Here is a 14970-nt window from a genome sequence, read left to right as displayed (position 1 = left end):
TGACGGATTTAAAATGTGTACACTGTAATGGCATTACATCGAAATTTTAGGCAATGTCAGTGTATCCATATATACGAGTGTTATATCTATTTGTTCATAAAAGCAAACTCAAAATCCTCTCTTCAGGTTAAATCCTTTAGGAACTTATCAATTAATATTTTATTTTAGAGTCCCTCGCCAACAGTAATTCATTTTTTCACACTAGATATTAAAGGTATTCAACATCTACCTTGACAGATGAAAAAAACAAACATAACCTGGTCGTTGAATGGGTTGAAGTGAATCTGAAGGAATCTGCTTCAAAAAAACTAATCTCCGATAGGTTTGCCATGTTCTTTAATGTGCCAATTATTCTCATTGCTAAAACTCATACTGCCGTTGTTGGTTCTGTTTATCAAATTCTTCTTGCAAATGTCCTTTTGTTCCTTCGCTGTTGGTACGTTTGGGCCTATCTTCCGTACTTTTACTTCCAGCCTGCCTCAGAGTAAAAGAGTTAAAATAGAAAAGAATTCAATTAATATTTCTTGCACTGAAATAAAATTATAGTAATAATTAAGAATTAAACACATTTATTATAGGCAAAAACTGAAATCATTAAATTGTTACAGTTACTCCAAAAAGATAAATACTTGATCCTTGAGTAAACTCAAGAGAATTATCCTCACGGGCCAGAGAATTAATTTTATCCTATCAAATAATGCCGCGCGTAATAATAAACAAGAGTGAAATCTAAATAATTAAACATTTACCAAGATGCATAAAAATATCCGTATTTGAAATTGATTCACTGATAATTCGAATGAACCGTAAGTGATAAAAAATTCTTGACAATTCTACACCGATACGATCAAAAAGTGATTTCAACGCTGCAAGCGGTCAAAACCGTCACTTCTGGCCTTTCACAGACCGTCTTCACTAACATTTCTCCACTCAATTCATTTCCACTTATTACTTCTAGCGCTGCGTCTTGTAACGTAATACAATCTCATGATAAAAAAATTTTAAAAATACTTGGCCTTTTATAGGTACAAATTGCCCTTAATTACAAGGTAGAGAGTGAAAAATGATTAACGCCCGTTACAATAGATTAGTTGCTCTTAAGTTGTGATTGATTGAGTTAGTGTCAGGAATTATTTTCGTAAATATAAATCAAGTTACTTTATTAAGAGAATCACATTATTTCAATAGCTTCATCCCCGATGGGAAGTTGATAGGACTTTGATACTTGAAAGGAACTTGAAGTGAAGGGGAGACAAGGGCTAGGGTGAATTTAAGGGCTTGAGAAGGTAATTTCAGAGGAACATAAGGACTCTTACAAAGAGATTGAGGAAAGTTTGAGAGAGGAACCTCGAGACGTCGTTGAGGAGAGTTTAATATAATTTAGAAATGAATTCACTAAAAATTTGAGAGAATCTTGAGAGCAAATTTGCAAAATTCTTAAATTTGGAGGTAGAAGCAGCAGTAGGGGTGAAAAATACTTATCCTTTGACTACTTCTCGTACTATTTGCAATGGTTTTACTTTCTTAGGAGGGCATTTTTCCAATATTCAACGTGGCGTCTGTCAGTTCATCTGTTTTTTCTAGCTTGCACTTGTACCTTGTGGATTTTCACGTGCAAATTCAATTGTTATTTTTGTTGTCCTAACTCGTGTGTTTAGATTTATCTCGCAAGGCTTACTTTTCCTGGTTCCTCGCAGTGTTTGAAATGTGTCTCTTTTTCTCCTTGTTTTTTTTTATCTTTAGATCTACACGTCATTGAACTGTGTTCTATTACCTTGGATATCCTTCTGTTAATATTTTTTCTTTCTGCCTATTTTAGAGTAAAAATTCCTGGCGGTCTTCAGGTGTTTATTATTCTTGGCCCGCATTTAACAAAAAATTGGCAGCGATTCAAGCAAGCATTGCTTTAAAAGTAAAGCATTAAGCAAGTATTACAGTTTCAAAACGGTAACTCCATATTTGAGTTGGAGCCAAGTTATTGTACCTAAATATGTTGATAAATAACAATACTTCTAAGAGCGAAAATAGACGCGAAAACATCTACGTCTAAAGGGTAATGCAGTAATATAGTAATTTTCCATCATAATAAGCCAGTTGTGGTCCAGTAAAAAGCATCTTCCGTTTTCTCTCACCAATCAGTCAAGAATTTCGTTACCATGAAAGAATGCCCCAGTAGAAGCTTTACATGTTTAGGTTCCATAAATTCGCTCAAGTTTCTCGTGTACTGCGGCACTAAGCGAGAGCACCTCTTGAGCTTTCGTACTTTGAATTCTCCCTGGTTACCACATACGTAGAAATATTCTGGTTGAGAATTATCTGCAATAGAAAATGGTCCTAAATTCATTCCAGGGATAGGACCCTTACCCTTTTATGTCCAGGTTCCTATCTCAACCCTTTAGTGGCAATTGCGATTTTTTAATGTTCTTTTGTCGTCTAAAGACCTATGTCGCCCTCCCCCCCCCCCCCCCCCCAGCCGGGCGTAGGGATAGGACTGGATCTATTTCCACGAGTTTCTAATATTACATTTCTTACGTAGCATCCACATTACATGTATGCGGGGAAATCGCATCATAAACGGTGTTTTTTTAAAATTGTATTGGTTTTGGAAAACTGTGATTGGTTGAAAAAAGAGCACTAACCAATAAATAATTAGGTTTTCGCGATTTGTCATTAGCGGTTACTAATGGAGCGTTGTTATGTGGATCGTTTTTACGTGTTCGGTATGCGATATACATTTGGAACGGGTTCGGATTGTCACTTCCTCTTGAACAGGGTAGCACAGCGACACTGCACAAATGGGGCTCATGATATTAATAATGCAGAACAAGTGATTAATGTGTTTGCGGAGGTATTCTATAATCATTCTTTCCCTTTCCTACCATCTGCTTTATCCTCGACTTTATAGCCTGTTTTTCTGAATGTAAGGTTAGGTACACCATTCGTACTGGTAATTGACCACAGACTGCACGTTAACTTGTTACAACAAAATGCATTAATCATAAATGTAAAAATTTACTTGAAATCCCCGCTTTGCTTGTATGCTACATAATGTAATATTAACTTCCTCTGCGAGAAAGTTATTAAGTAGTTTTTCGATATTGTTCTTCTTGTAACTGATTAACACTTTCGCTTTTAATTAACTAGAAAGGGAATCTTGTGACTTCCTGTATATCAAAATAGAATCCCTAATTTGAAAGCAAATGAGGTCGAATGTCAAATAGAGCAGTGGGTTTCCTTTTTAATACCAACTTAAAAACGGTGCGTTAATGAGTTCGTTTTAACATGGAAATTAGATAATATTTTATTTTTCATATCGCACAAGTATACGACTTTTTCCCTTATTAAGCTCTTAAATTTCCGATCTACTGACCTACTTTTTTATTACTATAATCAAATTTCAATTTCGAAAGAACGTGTTTCATTGTTCTACTATTTCATTTTTTAATTGCTAATTTACTTGATACTGACTGTAAGTGGAGCCTAAAAAGGGAAAGATGTAGCTGAGATTATTTTTTCAAAAATTAATGACTCCGCCGAAAGTGCAGTAGTTAAAAATAAATGAAGAGAGATTCATTATCCCCTTCATGATTTTCTTTTACTGGTTCCTAGTAAATGTTGTTGCTCACCGAACGGTGTAACAATTATCTCAAAAAAAAGTTGAGCGGCAGAGAGGATCAAAACAAATACTTGGTCACGTCAACGAAGGGCCGTATGCTCCTAAAAACGCAAAATTTCCGTTTTCAATTACAGTAGGATTTTTTTGAATTTTGAAAAACTAATTTCGATTTCGTAATTCTCTTACTAAAAACCCCAAATACTAAATTTCCTGGACATTAGAACTTTTTTGCACCTCCGCAAGTATGCAAGTAAGTAATTAAGGAGGAAGTAAATTTTTCGAGGCTTTTGGGGCCGTAGCTCACAAATAATCCATTTTATAACATCAGTCTAATTAAAAATGATGTTTCTGCGTTATTTTCTCTACACGAAATTATAAAACCCGCTAATTGGCATAAAATTCCCAAACTACATGTCCACTGGTTGCCTATGGGAACCTGTACCACTGAAAGTAGACGCTATCGTTGTTGAAGTTTCGTGTTAGTCGCCAACATAAAATCAAAATTTCGTCTTGAGTGTTACGTCCATGATTCGTACATTAGCAACAGTGAAAGCCACCGATTTTAATGACCGTTATTTGTACTTCATAAATTGGTAAGCAAACAATTTTATTTCCACTCGGCGCGTTTTTCAAAGGTCTTCAACTTCAGTTGTACGCTTTCAGCATTCATCGCACGCAGACCTTCATAATGTGTTATGAAAACGGAAGCGACAAGCATAATTAGTATATTGCCACTAATTATAATGCACAAAACCATTATTATTAATTACAACAAAGTAGTAAAGCAATACGGTTTGGTATTAGACTCATTGAAAAACCGATTCTTATAAAAACCTTGGCAGTTGTAAATACACTGTCTGAGGTATTAATGTCGCTTATGTTCCTATTATTCGTAGTACATTTAAACTAGCGGTCCTCATTAGTGTGTAAATGTTATGTGCTGTACATTCGTGTTGGTAATCGGACGATTTAAGTCATCTCCGTTTATTACCTACTGAGAAATTATGACGTAGGAGTTATCTGCAGGTATTCCAAAAATTAAAGTTAATCTGTATTTAATTAATTCGTACAGAAGAGCTATTCTGATTATTAGCCATTATATTTTCACGTGTCTCACAGTGCATAGTTCTAGGTCAAAATGTAAATTGATTGTGCATTGATTATTATTTTTAATTATAGCTGAATTTTTTCTAGTGCTAAATTTAATAATTGTGTTCGAATCTAAATAAAAGCAGTGGGGTTCGAAAGTGAAATTGTGTCGGGTTTTTTTTCTTAAAATCACCACCCTGAACGTGCTCAAGGTATTGACGTACCACTTTTTTATTATTTCAATTTTTAGATATTAAAAAGTAATTATAATTGTATTCTACAAATTTACAATGACCTCGTGAATTTTGAGTTCCTATAAGTATTCTGTACACATCCATATAAGTCATCTCCAGTCAAATCATCCTCATATTTAGTTAGGTTAAAAACATTCATATTCACAACGTAAAGAAAATTAAACATTGGAATTTTTTGCAATGGTCTTTGTTTGCTTCTTCAGACCTTGACGTTTTCCAATCATTGGTATAAATCGAAATAACTTTTACGTTATTTGTTGAGATAAATTTGTGTGTTTGCAACAAGTAAGTCTTGCAAATTTAGTGTCAGAATATTATATGTCAAGGGTGGAAATTCTATTTTAACTTTGCCAGAAAGTGATTTCAATTAAAGCTAAATGGGCAAATATCAAAAGCTTAGAGGATCATCTACAAAAACTTTGCGTGGGTGGTAACCGGGGCGAATACCCATTTTTCGAATTGAGAACAAATCGAAACTGACACGTGAGAGGTAGGGTTGTAGGTACACCAAGGAAGACACAATTAAATCGGCATTTGAAGAAAAAAATTTCAAGCTGTAAGTATAACATTAAGGAGAACCTTCTTGTAATGAAGTTATCTCATTAATACAATTACGCAATTTAATTCCAAAATGACCAAATTATTAAATTCGGAAAATCAATGGACTTCGTTGGTTTTTAGTTGGGAGGTGTAGGTGCAACCCATTTTTATTGAATATTACAGCGTAAACAATCGTGCAAGGAAAATGTTTGTGCGATCTTTTCGAATTGGCTATATTGTTTGATTAAGAAGTGACTTTAGGATGAAAAATGTCTTAAAAAATCGGTTTGTTTGCCTGTCTGATCGTCGGTGTGTCTGGTGCGATAATCCGATCCAAAAGAAAGTTTCCATATCCCTTCCAGCAAATTAGTGAGATGTTACGTTAATTATTAATTTTGCCGAAAAAGTTAACCTTGTACTGTTTATTTTAAACATGTACAGACTGACTACACAATGTAAATAACAGAATGCGTCACTTTAACCAATTGACTGAAAATATTATGCCCATGGAAAATCTGATATTGTCGTTATTACGAGAGGTGGTTTGTGATTCATGAAGCTTCAGGATTATAGAAGACATGTCGAAACATATCGTGAACATTTGAAATGTACATTAAACACATCTGATATACCGTAGGTGAGAAAACTTATTTTATACGGGATTTTTTATATAATCACCTCCCCGCCTCCCTTCTCGTAATTACTGTGAGCTGTCACCCGAATGAGTGCGTTGAAGGAAATCGAGTTTTATTCCGACAGGAACAATGACGCACATAATTTTCTGCCTACCCGAATAGATTCTAACAAACCGGCTACACGTCTTCTTCTTTTAGTGGGGCGATAGTGCTCCCCCCCCCCCCGCGGGCCCTTTGAGGGCACATCTTTTGGTCACCACTGTGACTGACTCCTCTAATTCATGGGATGTGATCGACCCTTTATGTCCGCAAACGCGGTTAGATACACCTTTTTTGACATCTTTTCAAGTATGTATTGTATATTGTATTTGAATAGGTCGACTGAGCATCTTTTGGACGAGGTCTGGAAAGATACCATCTCTAATAGTCACCTTAAATGTTTTGAAGGCCTGTGCGGTCCATTCTACCCTCTCCTGTGTGAAGATTTTTGAGGCTTGCGTTTTAATTTGTTGAAGAAAAAGAAACTTCTTGTTAGCATGGAAAGTGAGCGCTCATATGAGGAGCTCCTGGCGTCCACTGTGTATTTCCATCACTACCTCACTACCTTATGTTGGGCATAATATTTTTGCGAGTGTTGTTTGTTTTTTTTAAATTATAATAATTATGTAATGTACTTATGTACCTACCTAACTGTCCTAACTGACAGAATTCTAATGCATCAAGGAACTATCTTTCTGCGAAGCCAACTGTCACCTTCGACGGGTTGTTCCGTTTGGCCTTTGGTCCAAAAATTTAAATGACACCCTGTATTATTTTTGGCGTGTTTTGAAAGATTGTAGTGTTTTTAGAATCTATGCAAAAAAATGAATTTTGTAATTTATTTACAGCTACACTAGATATAACTCGTAACTAACAGTGAACAAATGTCGAAATATTAAAGCAGATTGTAACGAAAAATACATTTTTATCACAACAAATTCAAATCGTCCGAAAAAATACAACTTATTTTATGTTTAATATCCTATTTCTGAAATAACAAATAGTCTCGAAACTAAAAGTATTACTACAAATGAACCATGCTGCATGGAATTTAAGGAAACAACCCTTGCAAAAATCTCCAGCAATTCCACTTTTAACGAATCGTTTAGAAACTCATTTTTGTGCCTAGTCATGCCTATAGTTGTGCTACTGTGATAACGAACATTGTCCATAATAATCAGCGATGATTCTTCTAAACTCGGAAGCAAATGGTCCCCGAACCACTTCAGACAGCAGTCCTTGTTGAATTCCTCATGGTAATCTGGATTATTTGTTTTTGAAGCTAAATTTAAAGATGCTCCAATAATAAAACATTCATGTCCTGCATGTAAAACCATTAACCCTAATAACATAAGATAGTATTGTTCTCATCAATACCAGTATGTTACCTGGATAATAGAGTTCCGAATCGCTGCTTGTGTGAAACCATCAACGTCGCTACCGGTTTTTTACATTGCCTTGTGTTTTAGAACTTTCTGGAGGTTTGCCCGATTTATAAATTTATGGACCAGAAGTCACTGTTCGCAGGTTAATATTTAATGCATCCTCACCTGTCTGTGAAATAACGAATAAGATTAGAAATCAGGTGCTTACTTTTTCTTGGTAAACCCGATCACATTTTTAGGTTTTTCAACTTTTCTCTCAGAATATCACAGTGAGAGTTACGGACGATATGCTTCTATATTGTTCGTTTTGAAACTAAACGGATATTTTATCGGTTAATGTAGCAAAATGCGATAAAGAATATGAAAGTGCTAGCAAACAGTTGTCAAATTTGACGTGTCGCAATGTAAACGTATACTACTACAATTTAGATTGACAGGTAACAGGAAAACAAAAAAAAACTCTTTAACTAAAGGTCTTTGGTTTTATTTTTTAAATAAGCAAGAATCTGCGCCTCAAGACCCTATATTTTGTGAAATACATTGATCAGTCTAACATAAATCGTATTTCCAACGTTTATTGTGCTGAAAATGATTTTTTTTATTATTGTTGATTATTTGTAAATAAACTTTGGCATTGCAATATTGCCCAAAAACAGAATTGATCATGGGCGCGGAAAATCCTGGTAGGTTATACTCAAAGGCCATCAACTTTTTTGACTTCCTGATTAATTCCAAAGGTAATAATTATGGTTAGATAAATAAAACAAAATATAGTATTTTTAAAAATGGAAGAAAAAGAAACGCTCCTTAAATTTTGCGCTTGATGCCCGGGTTAGGTACGTAATAATGCAGTTCTAGTACTTATTAATTAATAAATATCAATCAACGGTCGATCATTTCTTACAGATATAAAGTAACCTAAGTATGCTTCAATGAAGATGAACAGAGTATCAGAAACGTTACAACGAATATCTCTCTTTAGCACGGACCTAGACGTCACTATACAAAAACACCTCTTCCCAGCAGATCGTACCAAATCGATAATTGACATCCTTTAGCAACTAGTTTTAATCAGATTTTAAATCAGTCGGGTTTTTCCAAATTATCCTTGCACCTTAACCTATTTTTTGACGTCACAATTCGTAATTACCGTTTGCGCCCACACACGAAAACTGGACAATATTCATACAGCTGTTATCGCAATGAAAAGTGTAATTGAAATTTTAAATCGCAAAAATAAATGTACTGTAAAGCGTAGATTGTATTGATTTTAAAAGCTGTTATTTGCACATAAAATAGGGAAATATATTCTGTTGCAAATGAAAGAGTGAAAAGGTTATGCAACGTCAGTTTACTACTGCAAGCATGCAAATCTACTAGATACGCGAGGTAAATTAAAATGTTCTACTCATTACACCAACATTAAAAGCAATAACTTAAACATAATGGGGAAATTCAATGGATTCATTATAATATTCCACTTCCGGGGATCAATTATTTTGAAATTGTAAAACTGCGGGGCAATTAATAATCGCAAATTAAATGTCGTTTTGATTTCAGATTTGGATACGTCGTAGAATAAGTACTTGAAAATGACAAGGGAAGCGAGTAGCTTAGTATGGGACTATTTGGTGTTTATAATATTCGTGATCGCTACCACCTTTGTAGCGGTCTACTCCAGATTTGTGGAAGGGAAGGAAAAGACAAAAGCGGATTTTGTGTTTGCCGCAGGGAAGGTTTCTATGGCAGCCATGATGTTAAGCATAGCAAGGGGAACACTTGGCGTTAGATCGTTTTTAGGTAAGTACCTACTTATACATTTTAATATCATTACATTAATAATGGCTTTAAGAACCTTTTGAGATATTAGTGTCGCACTCAATTTAGAACATTTATAATTTATATTTTCGTTTCACTTCACATCGTCTTTTCAAATATTGATATTGCGCCAATTTATTCATTATGCTTTTGAGAGTAAGACCTGGGGGGTAGGAGGGGGGGAGGGGGAGCGGAATTAATTAACATGTAATGTAAAACTTCACATCATTGATTGACACAGCTCTCGATGTCAACGCTGTTACCGAAATGAAACTAAAACCTAATTCGATTTTAATAGTTTATTGCATCCAACCGTACCTTTAGATTACTAGTTTGCACTCTATTAAACTCTCGCACGGCTATTTTCATTTGTTTTAAAAGGCCCATTACAGTATTAACACAACATAATTAATGTCCCCAGCATGTTAACAATGGAAGGTCACTCTAATGAATGATTCAATACCAAACCAAAGAAAATATGTAGTTAGAATCTGAAGTAGGTATTTTAAAGCGAACCATCTTCAAACACAACGTTTATACCTAGTAGCCCTGGAAGACAGTGCAACCACAACGTTTCTCGTTTAGGTGACGTTATCCAGTTACGATCATGAAATTGATAAAAATGACTAGAACACACATTAATTGAGCGCCTTCAACAAAAAATTGCGGGAGAAGCGCTAAATTTTCAAAAATCTTAATTAAAAGTTCACATAATTTCGTCGAAATGTGAGGTTATGTTACTTATATTTCGTGATTACTTTTAAATTGGTAAGATTGTGAGCAACATTCCAAATAGCCTATTTTATTAGTTTCAAGATAATACCAGGAGGGCCTAATATAGTCAGGTACTGGAATGACACTTTATTTTCTTTTCGATTATAATTTTTTTCGGGTACTAACTCATTTTATTGCTTTCTGTAACATTTTTGGACCGTTTTCATTTTTTTTTTGCTCGTATTACTTTGTCTTCTGCTCCAGCTCTATTTTTTTATGATTGACATATTTTGTGCTGGTTATGTTGAAGCGGCGAAATTAGAAGTTGCACGAGGCTTGATTGGAAGAATTTTCATTAATTCAATTGTGGGGGGGGGGGGGCGAGTCTCTCTTATGGCATTTTGGTTCGCTCTTTTTACCCTAACAACAATTTAGTATTTAGTATTTGTCGATATCACATTTTGATTATGAGATATAGTCTATTGTCGGTTTTCAAATTGTCACTTCTCTATAACAGTGTGTAAAACTGATACGGTTATTGAATAGCATTTTTTATTACAAATACAATGATGTACGACACAAAAAAACAAAAGTTGGAAACTGTTGGTTTCAACAGGATGGTGCAACCCCGCACAACTTCCGTATCTTGTATGGTTTTTAAAATCCCCATGATAGGCATTCTTACCTTGGACACAGTCTATACTATACACTGGGCCTTCTTATTTAATTAAACTTTGAACTAATTAATTTGATATATTATATACATCACTTATTTTTGCTGATTAATGGAATAGATTGTTTTTTTTAACTGAACATAGGGGTATAGTTTTAGGAATAGCTCGCTGTATATTACATTATAAAATCCATTTCTAAATTTATAGTTGCGTATTAATTTTTATTTAATTACCTTTTTGTGCAAAGGATACCTATTATTCATCTAAACGTAGTAGATTTGTCAGATTAGTGTTAATGGTTCTAAACAAACATGTTCAGGAAATCACACATTTATGATACACTGTTACTAAATTGGCATGAACCTTGAGGATAACTAGTTATAATCAAAATGAAAGATAGACCTCTTGTAATTAACACTTTTGGAGAAATTCCTCATATCTTTAATCGATCTATTGAAAAACCGGAGTTATAATGTTGTACAAAAATAATGCTGAAGGATGGTTACCGATTATGCAATAAAAAGAGTCGTACTCCGACTCAAGCCATATTTTTTAACGGATCACATGCCTTCCTTTCTTCTTTATGATGATCTACGCTCAGAACCTAAAAGATAAAGAAAAGGGCGGAACTTACCAATGTACCTGTAAGAGGGGTACCCCATAATACATTCTTCCTAATTTGATGAATAGTTAAATCTTCCTGAAACCCCAACCTCATTTACTTCTAGAGATTCTCAACTACTAAGCCTCCTTTGTCCCTCCAAAATTCGTACCGACTTCTGAAGTTTCTTTTTTATCGGACTTTAACTGGATGCCGATTTCATGAAATTATTTTGTTTTTGGTTCAAAGTCTTTGAATGAGTGAGCGAGGTTGTGTCCTACTCTTCCCTAGTCGTTTTTATTTTCGAGTGGGGATTTCTTTGTCGTTCTTTCTGTTTGCCTGATACTGTTTCCTCTTCAGCTATGGATGTAATCGTTGACTGCATTGAATGCCCGGCACTCTTCCTTGTTTGCAAATCGGGTAAGTTTGTTTCATCCATTGGTTTATCCATTTTTTGTGACCGTTCTTATGACGCTGCACAAATATCATAATTTTTTATTGTCTACATTTGGTCTAAATATTTGTAAAATCCATGTTTCTTTGCGACGAAAACAGTTAGGCAAAAATATTTCTTTATAAACTCAAAGCACAAACTTCGATTCCAAAGGGAATAATTTATACATTTCCATTCAGGTATTTAACTGCAAATTTGTCTAAACGAGTAAATTTTATGGATCCTTCACGACTGCTCCGTAATGTATCTTTCATTTCTCTTTGATGAATAGTTTATGCCTTATTGATCCCTCTCATCCTCCGATTTCCTTTCTTTCACGGCTTTTTGCTTCACGTTTCTTTCGGACTTCCTTAAAACTTTCTTTACAATTCTTACCCTTCACGCCCTCTTTCACTCTGCATTGAAAGGCTATATGGAGGCTTTTATAAACCTTTTTTTTCGCTTGCCGATGCCCTCTGCATCTCTCTTTTCTTTACTGTGATTCACGTCTTCCCTCTTTCCTTCCCTTTTTTGCGCCTCGTTTTCTCCACCCCCTTATCTTTGAGCCCTTATTTTCTTCCTCTCGTTTATTTATGTATTTTTTCACGCTTGCTTAAAATTTTCTTCGTGTTTTTACACTTTCCGGTCCCATTTTTTCTTCTTCGCCAGGTCACTCCTTTATACAAGACATTTTCGTGGGTCTAGCCTACTTCCTTGACTCGTTAACTCCTTTTTTCACACGTTAGCCTGTGGTTTATGATAATTTCTAATAGTTTGCACAGCACAGAATTATTACAACCTTTATGCAACAAAGACCGTTGTATCCTCTGTATAAACTTTGTTCACTTTGCCTTGACACTTTCTTTAGGCTCGCTTTTCACACTTGTTTCGCTCTACCTCTACTACTATTTTTATGTCTTACTAACCTATTATAGCACATTTTATATCTGTGATAAAGTACCACTTTATGCCCTAGAGCATTAAGTCTCACCATAGTAACTCATTCATATTTAATGACAAAATTAACACATATTTGCAGGTCATTGAAAATTAGAAACGTCAATTATTAATTGTCAATACCTACTAAATCACAAGATTGGCCTTATTTCGTATAGTTTCTGGAACTTCTTGCTCATTCACGATGAATTGAATTATGTAAAATTACGTTTGACGTTTGGATGGTTTCAATCACATTAACAAATTCGAACCACGCATACTTAATCAAACATAATGAATTATTTTGTAAACGAATATTTACTTTGACGAAGAAAACTATTTGTAAAACATAAAATTGTGTATGTACCACGGGCATAAGGTGATGTTTATACTCTCGGGCGACTAAAAAGCTCGAGGGCCTCGAGCTTTTTAACTTGTCGCCCTCGAGAATATAAACATCACTATTATGCCCTTAATACATAAATAACTATTATTCACGCTTTCCCATTACTTTTATTTTTATAATTACATCATTTAATCTTCTTCCATTGGCACTTGTTCAGGTCTCGCCTTTCAAACACCGTTTGAGCCTCGTTTTGAACCTTCTTCAATTAGCCCTTCTGCTTTCACGAATTCTTCCTTCGTGTCTTCTTCAGACCACAACGCGCTTTTCTTACACTTTCTTAACCGCCTTTTCTTACTAGCACTATTTTCTGCCTTGGTGATCTATCGCTTTCTATTCTATGTATTTAAACTTTTACTGCCCTTTTCCCTTTTTCCTCTTACTGATTTGTTCGAAATGGTTTTCCCCGGGGTTTTCCGAAACTCACCCAGTCTTTGATGCAAATTGATATAATTTGGTCGGTTTTCTCCTTTCATGTCATATTTAACACATAAAAGTGCACTTATTCAAATACGATGGGGTGAGTTTGGGTGGAAAAATCTCAAACGTGCATGACAGTATTTGAAGCGTACCTTTTACATTACTTTGATAACATTTAAGAAATAAATGACCCAGTTTCTGCAAACTAGGATGTTATGCGGAATGAAATCCCTCTTTTAGTTGGTGCTCAAAAATTGATGTAATTATTCAGCTCGACGCTTTCGCAAATAGCCCAAGTTGGTGTAGTACAAACACGTACATTCCGCGTGAGGTTGGCTGTTGTTATAAGATGTACAAAACTTCTTAAACCAGTAAATTCGATAAAATGGTGGACGAGCAAATATTAAGAGTTCGAGAAACTGATTCAACATTATTCTTAAAATTTTATATACCGTGTAGACGAGGCAATTTTAATCTCTTTAAAAATTAACGAAGCATAAACTCAGAACTGGGAAAGTTTTAGTGTGATTTTGTGTATCCAGCTTGATCAAGTCTTAATGTGGTTTTGCATAACTTACCGGGAGGTAATTGCTTCTTGAAAGAGAATTGTAAGAATCATCTACGCGAATGGGCATAAAATAAAGAAAAGTACTCTTTCTCTGCGTTTAATCCTTAGCAAGGATTTTCATAATAAAATAGGGAATGTAGTACAAACCGTAAAATGGCAACCTTCCTAAACCTTTTATTTATGCCGCGTGAAAAAATAATAAAGTCACTAATTAATTCGATGTAGGGCGTCCAACTCCAATTTTCCCAGGTAATAAACTTGAAAGGCAGATAAGTGGCATCCTTCATTTTGTACACTCGAAATAATTCTGGGGGTAATGTTAATCCGCCACCAAGGCGGGTGGTCTAAAACGGCTTTTAACGTTAAGAATCACGCCGCTTGAAGTTGATAAAAACAGCTAAACATAAAAATAATTAAATTCGGGTAGTTAGAGCGAAATTGGGGAAGGATGAGGGACTTTTGGGGTAGGCAGGCACTACGCTTTAAATCAATATTGAACCGCAAACTTAATTTATAATTGAAGTGTTTTTCTAATGCAAACCGAGTGTATAACATTTTCCGATTTTGTTTACTTTAATCTTTCTTGAGGATCTTGCAAATTGAGTGAAAATTTGAATTGAAGTTGTAATGTAGATTTGAAAGGAGTTTTAAAATGCCGCTTGTGTTGATTGAGGGATTTAATGGTGTGTATAAGGGATGCTGACGTTCGCTTACTGATAATGTTCTGCTAATCTTGACATTCCGTTTGATTTGCCAATGTAATTTTATAAGGAATCACAAAATGTTGAAATATACTTCTTGTTTTACAGCTATTGAATTTAGCCTCAGTTTGGGAGAGGTAAATC

At 34.8% G+C, this 14970-nt stretch overlaps 1 protein-coding gene and 1 long non-coding RNA gene across 7 annotated transcripts in view; one reads left to right on the top strand and one right to left on the bottom strand.

Moving 5' to 3' along the window:
• LOC116175374 (sodium-coupled monocarboxylate transporter 2) overlaps positions 1 to 14970 on the top strand; it is a 73400-nt gene that overhangs the window by 28602 nt on the left and 29828 nt on the right. For 3 of the 6 annotated variants that reach the window (XM_031493451.1, XM_031493452.1, XM_031493449.1), the window contains exon 2: positions 9119 to 9358. In XM_031493451.1, coding sequence (XP_031349311.1) covers positions 9151 to 9358 — 208 coding nt within the window. In that variant the 5' untranslated portion in view covers positions 9119 to 9150. Of the gene's footprint in view, positions 1 to 4522; positions 4643 to 8866; positions 8948 to 8983; positions 9066 to 9118; positions 9359 to 14970 lie in introns of those variants that run through there. The other 3 variants (XM_031493453.1, XM_031493450.1, XM_031493454.1) reach the window with 3 other exon arrangements.
• Positions 7043 to 8954, bottom strand: LOC116175376. The gene is made up of 3 exons (XR_004146298.1): positions 8548 to 8954; positions 7562 to 7727; positions 7043 to 7515 (listed from the first exon to the last, which is right to left on the bottom strand). It is a non-coding gene; the product is annotated as an uncharacterized LOC116175376 (long non-coding RNA).

The sequence above is a fragment of the Photinus pyralis genome, unplaced genomic scaffold (assembly GCF_008802855.1).
Source record: "Photinus pyralis isolate 1611_PpyrPB1 unplaced genomic scaffold, Ppyr1.3 Ppyr1.4_LG7, whole genome shotgun sequence".
In the NCBI taxonomy this organism is placed as follows: domain Eukaryota; kingdom Metazoa; phylum Arthropoda; class Insecta; order Coleoptera; family Lampyridae; genus Photinus; species Photinus pyralis.
Note: the sequence above shows the minus strand (reverse complement) of the source record. Positions and strands in the feature narration are given on the sequence as shown.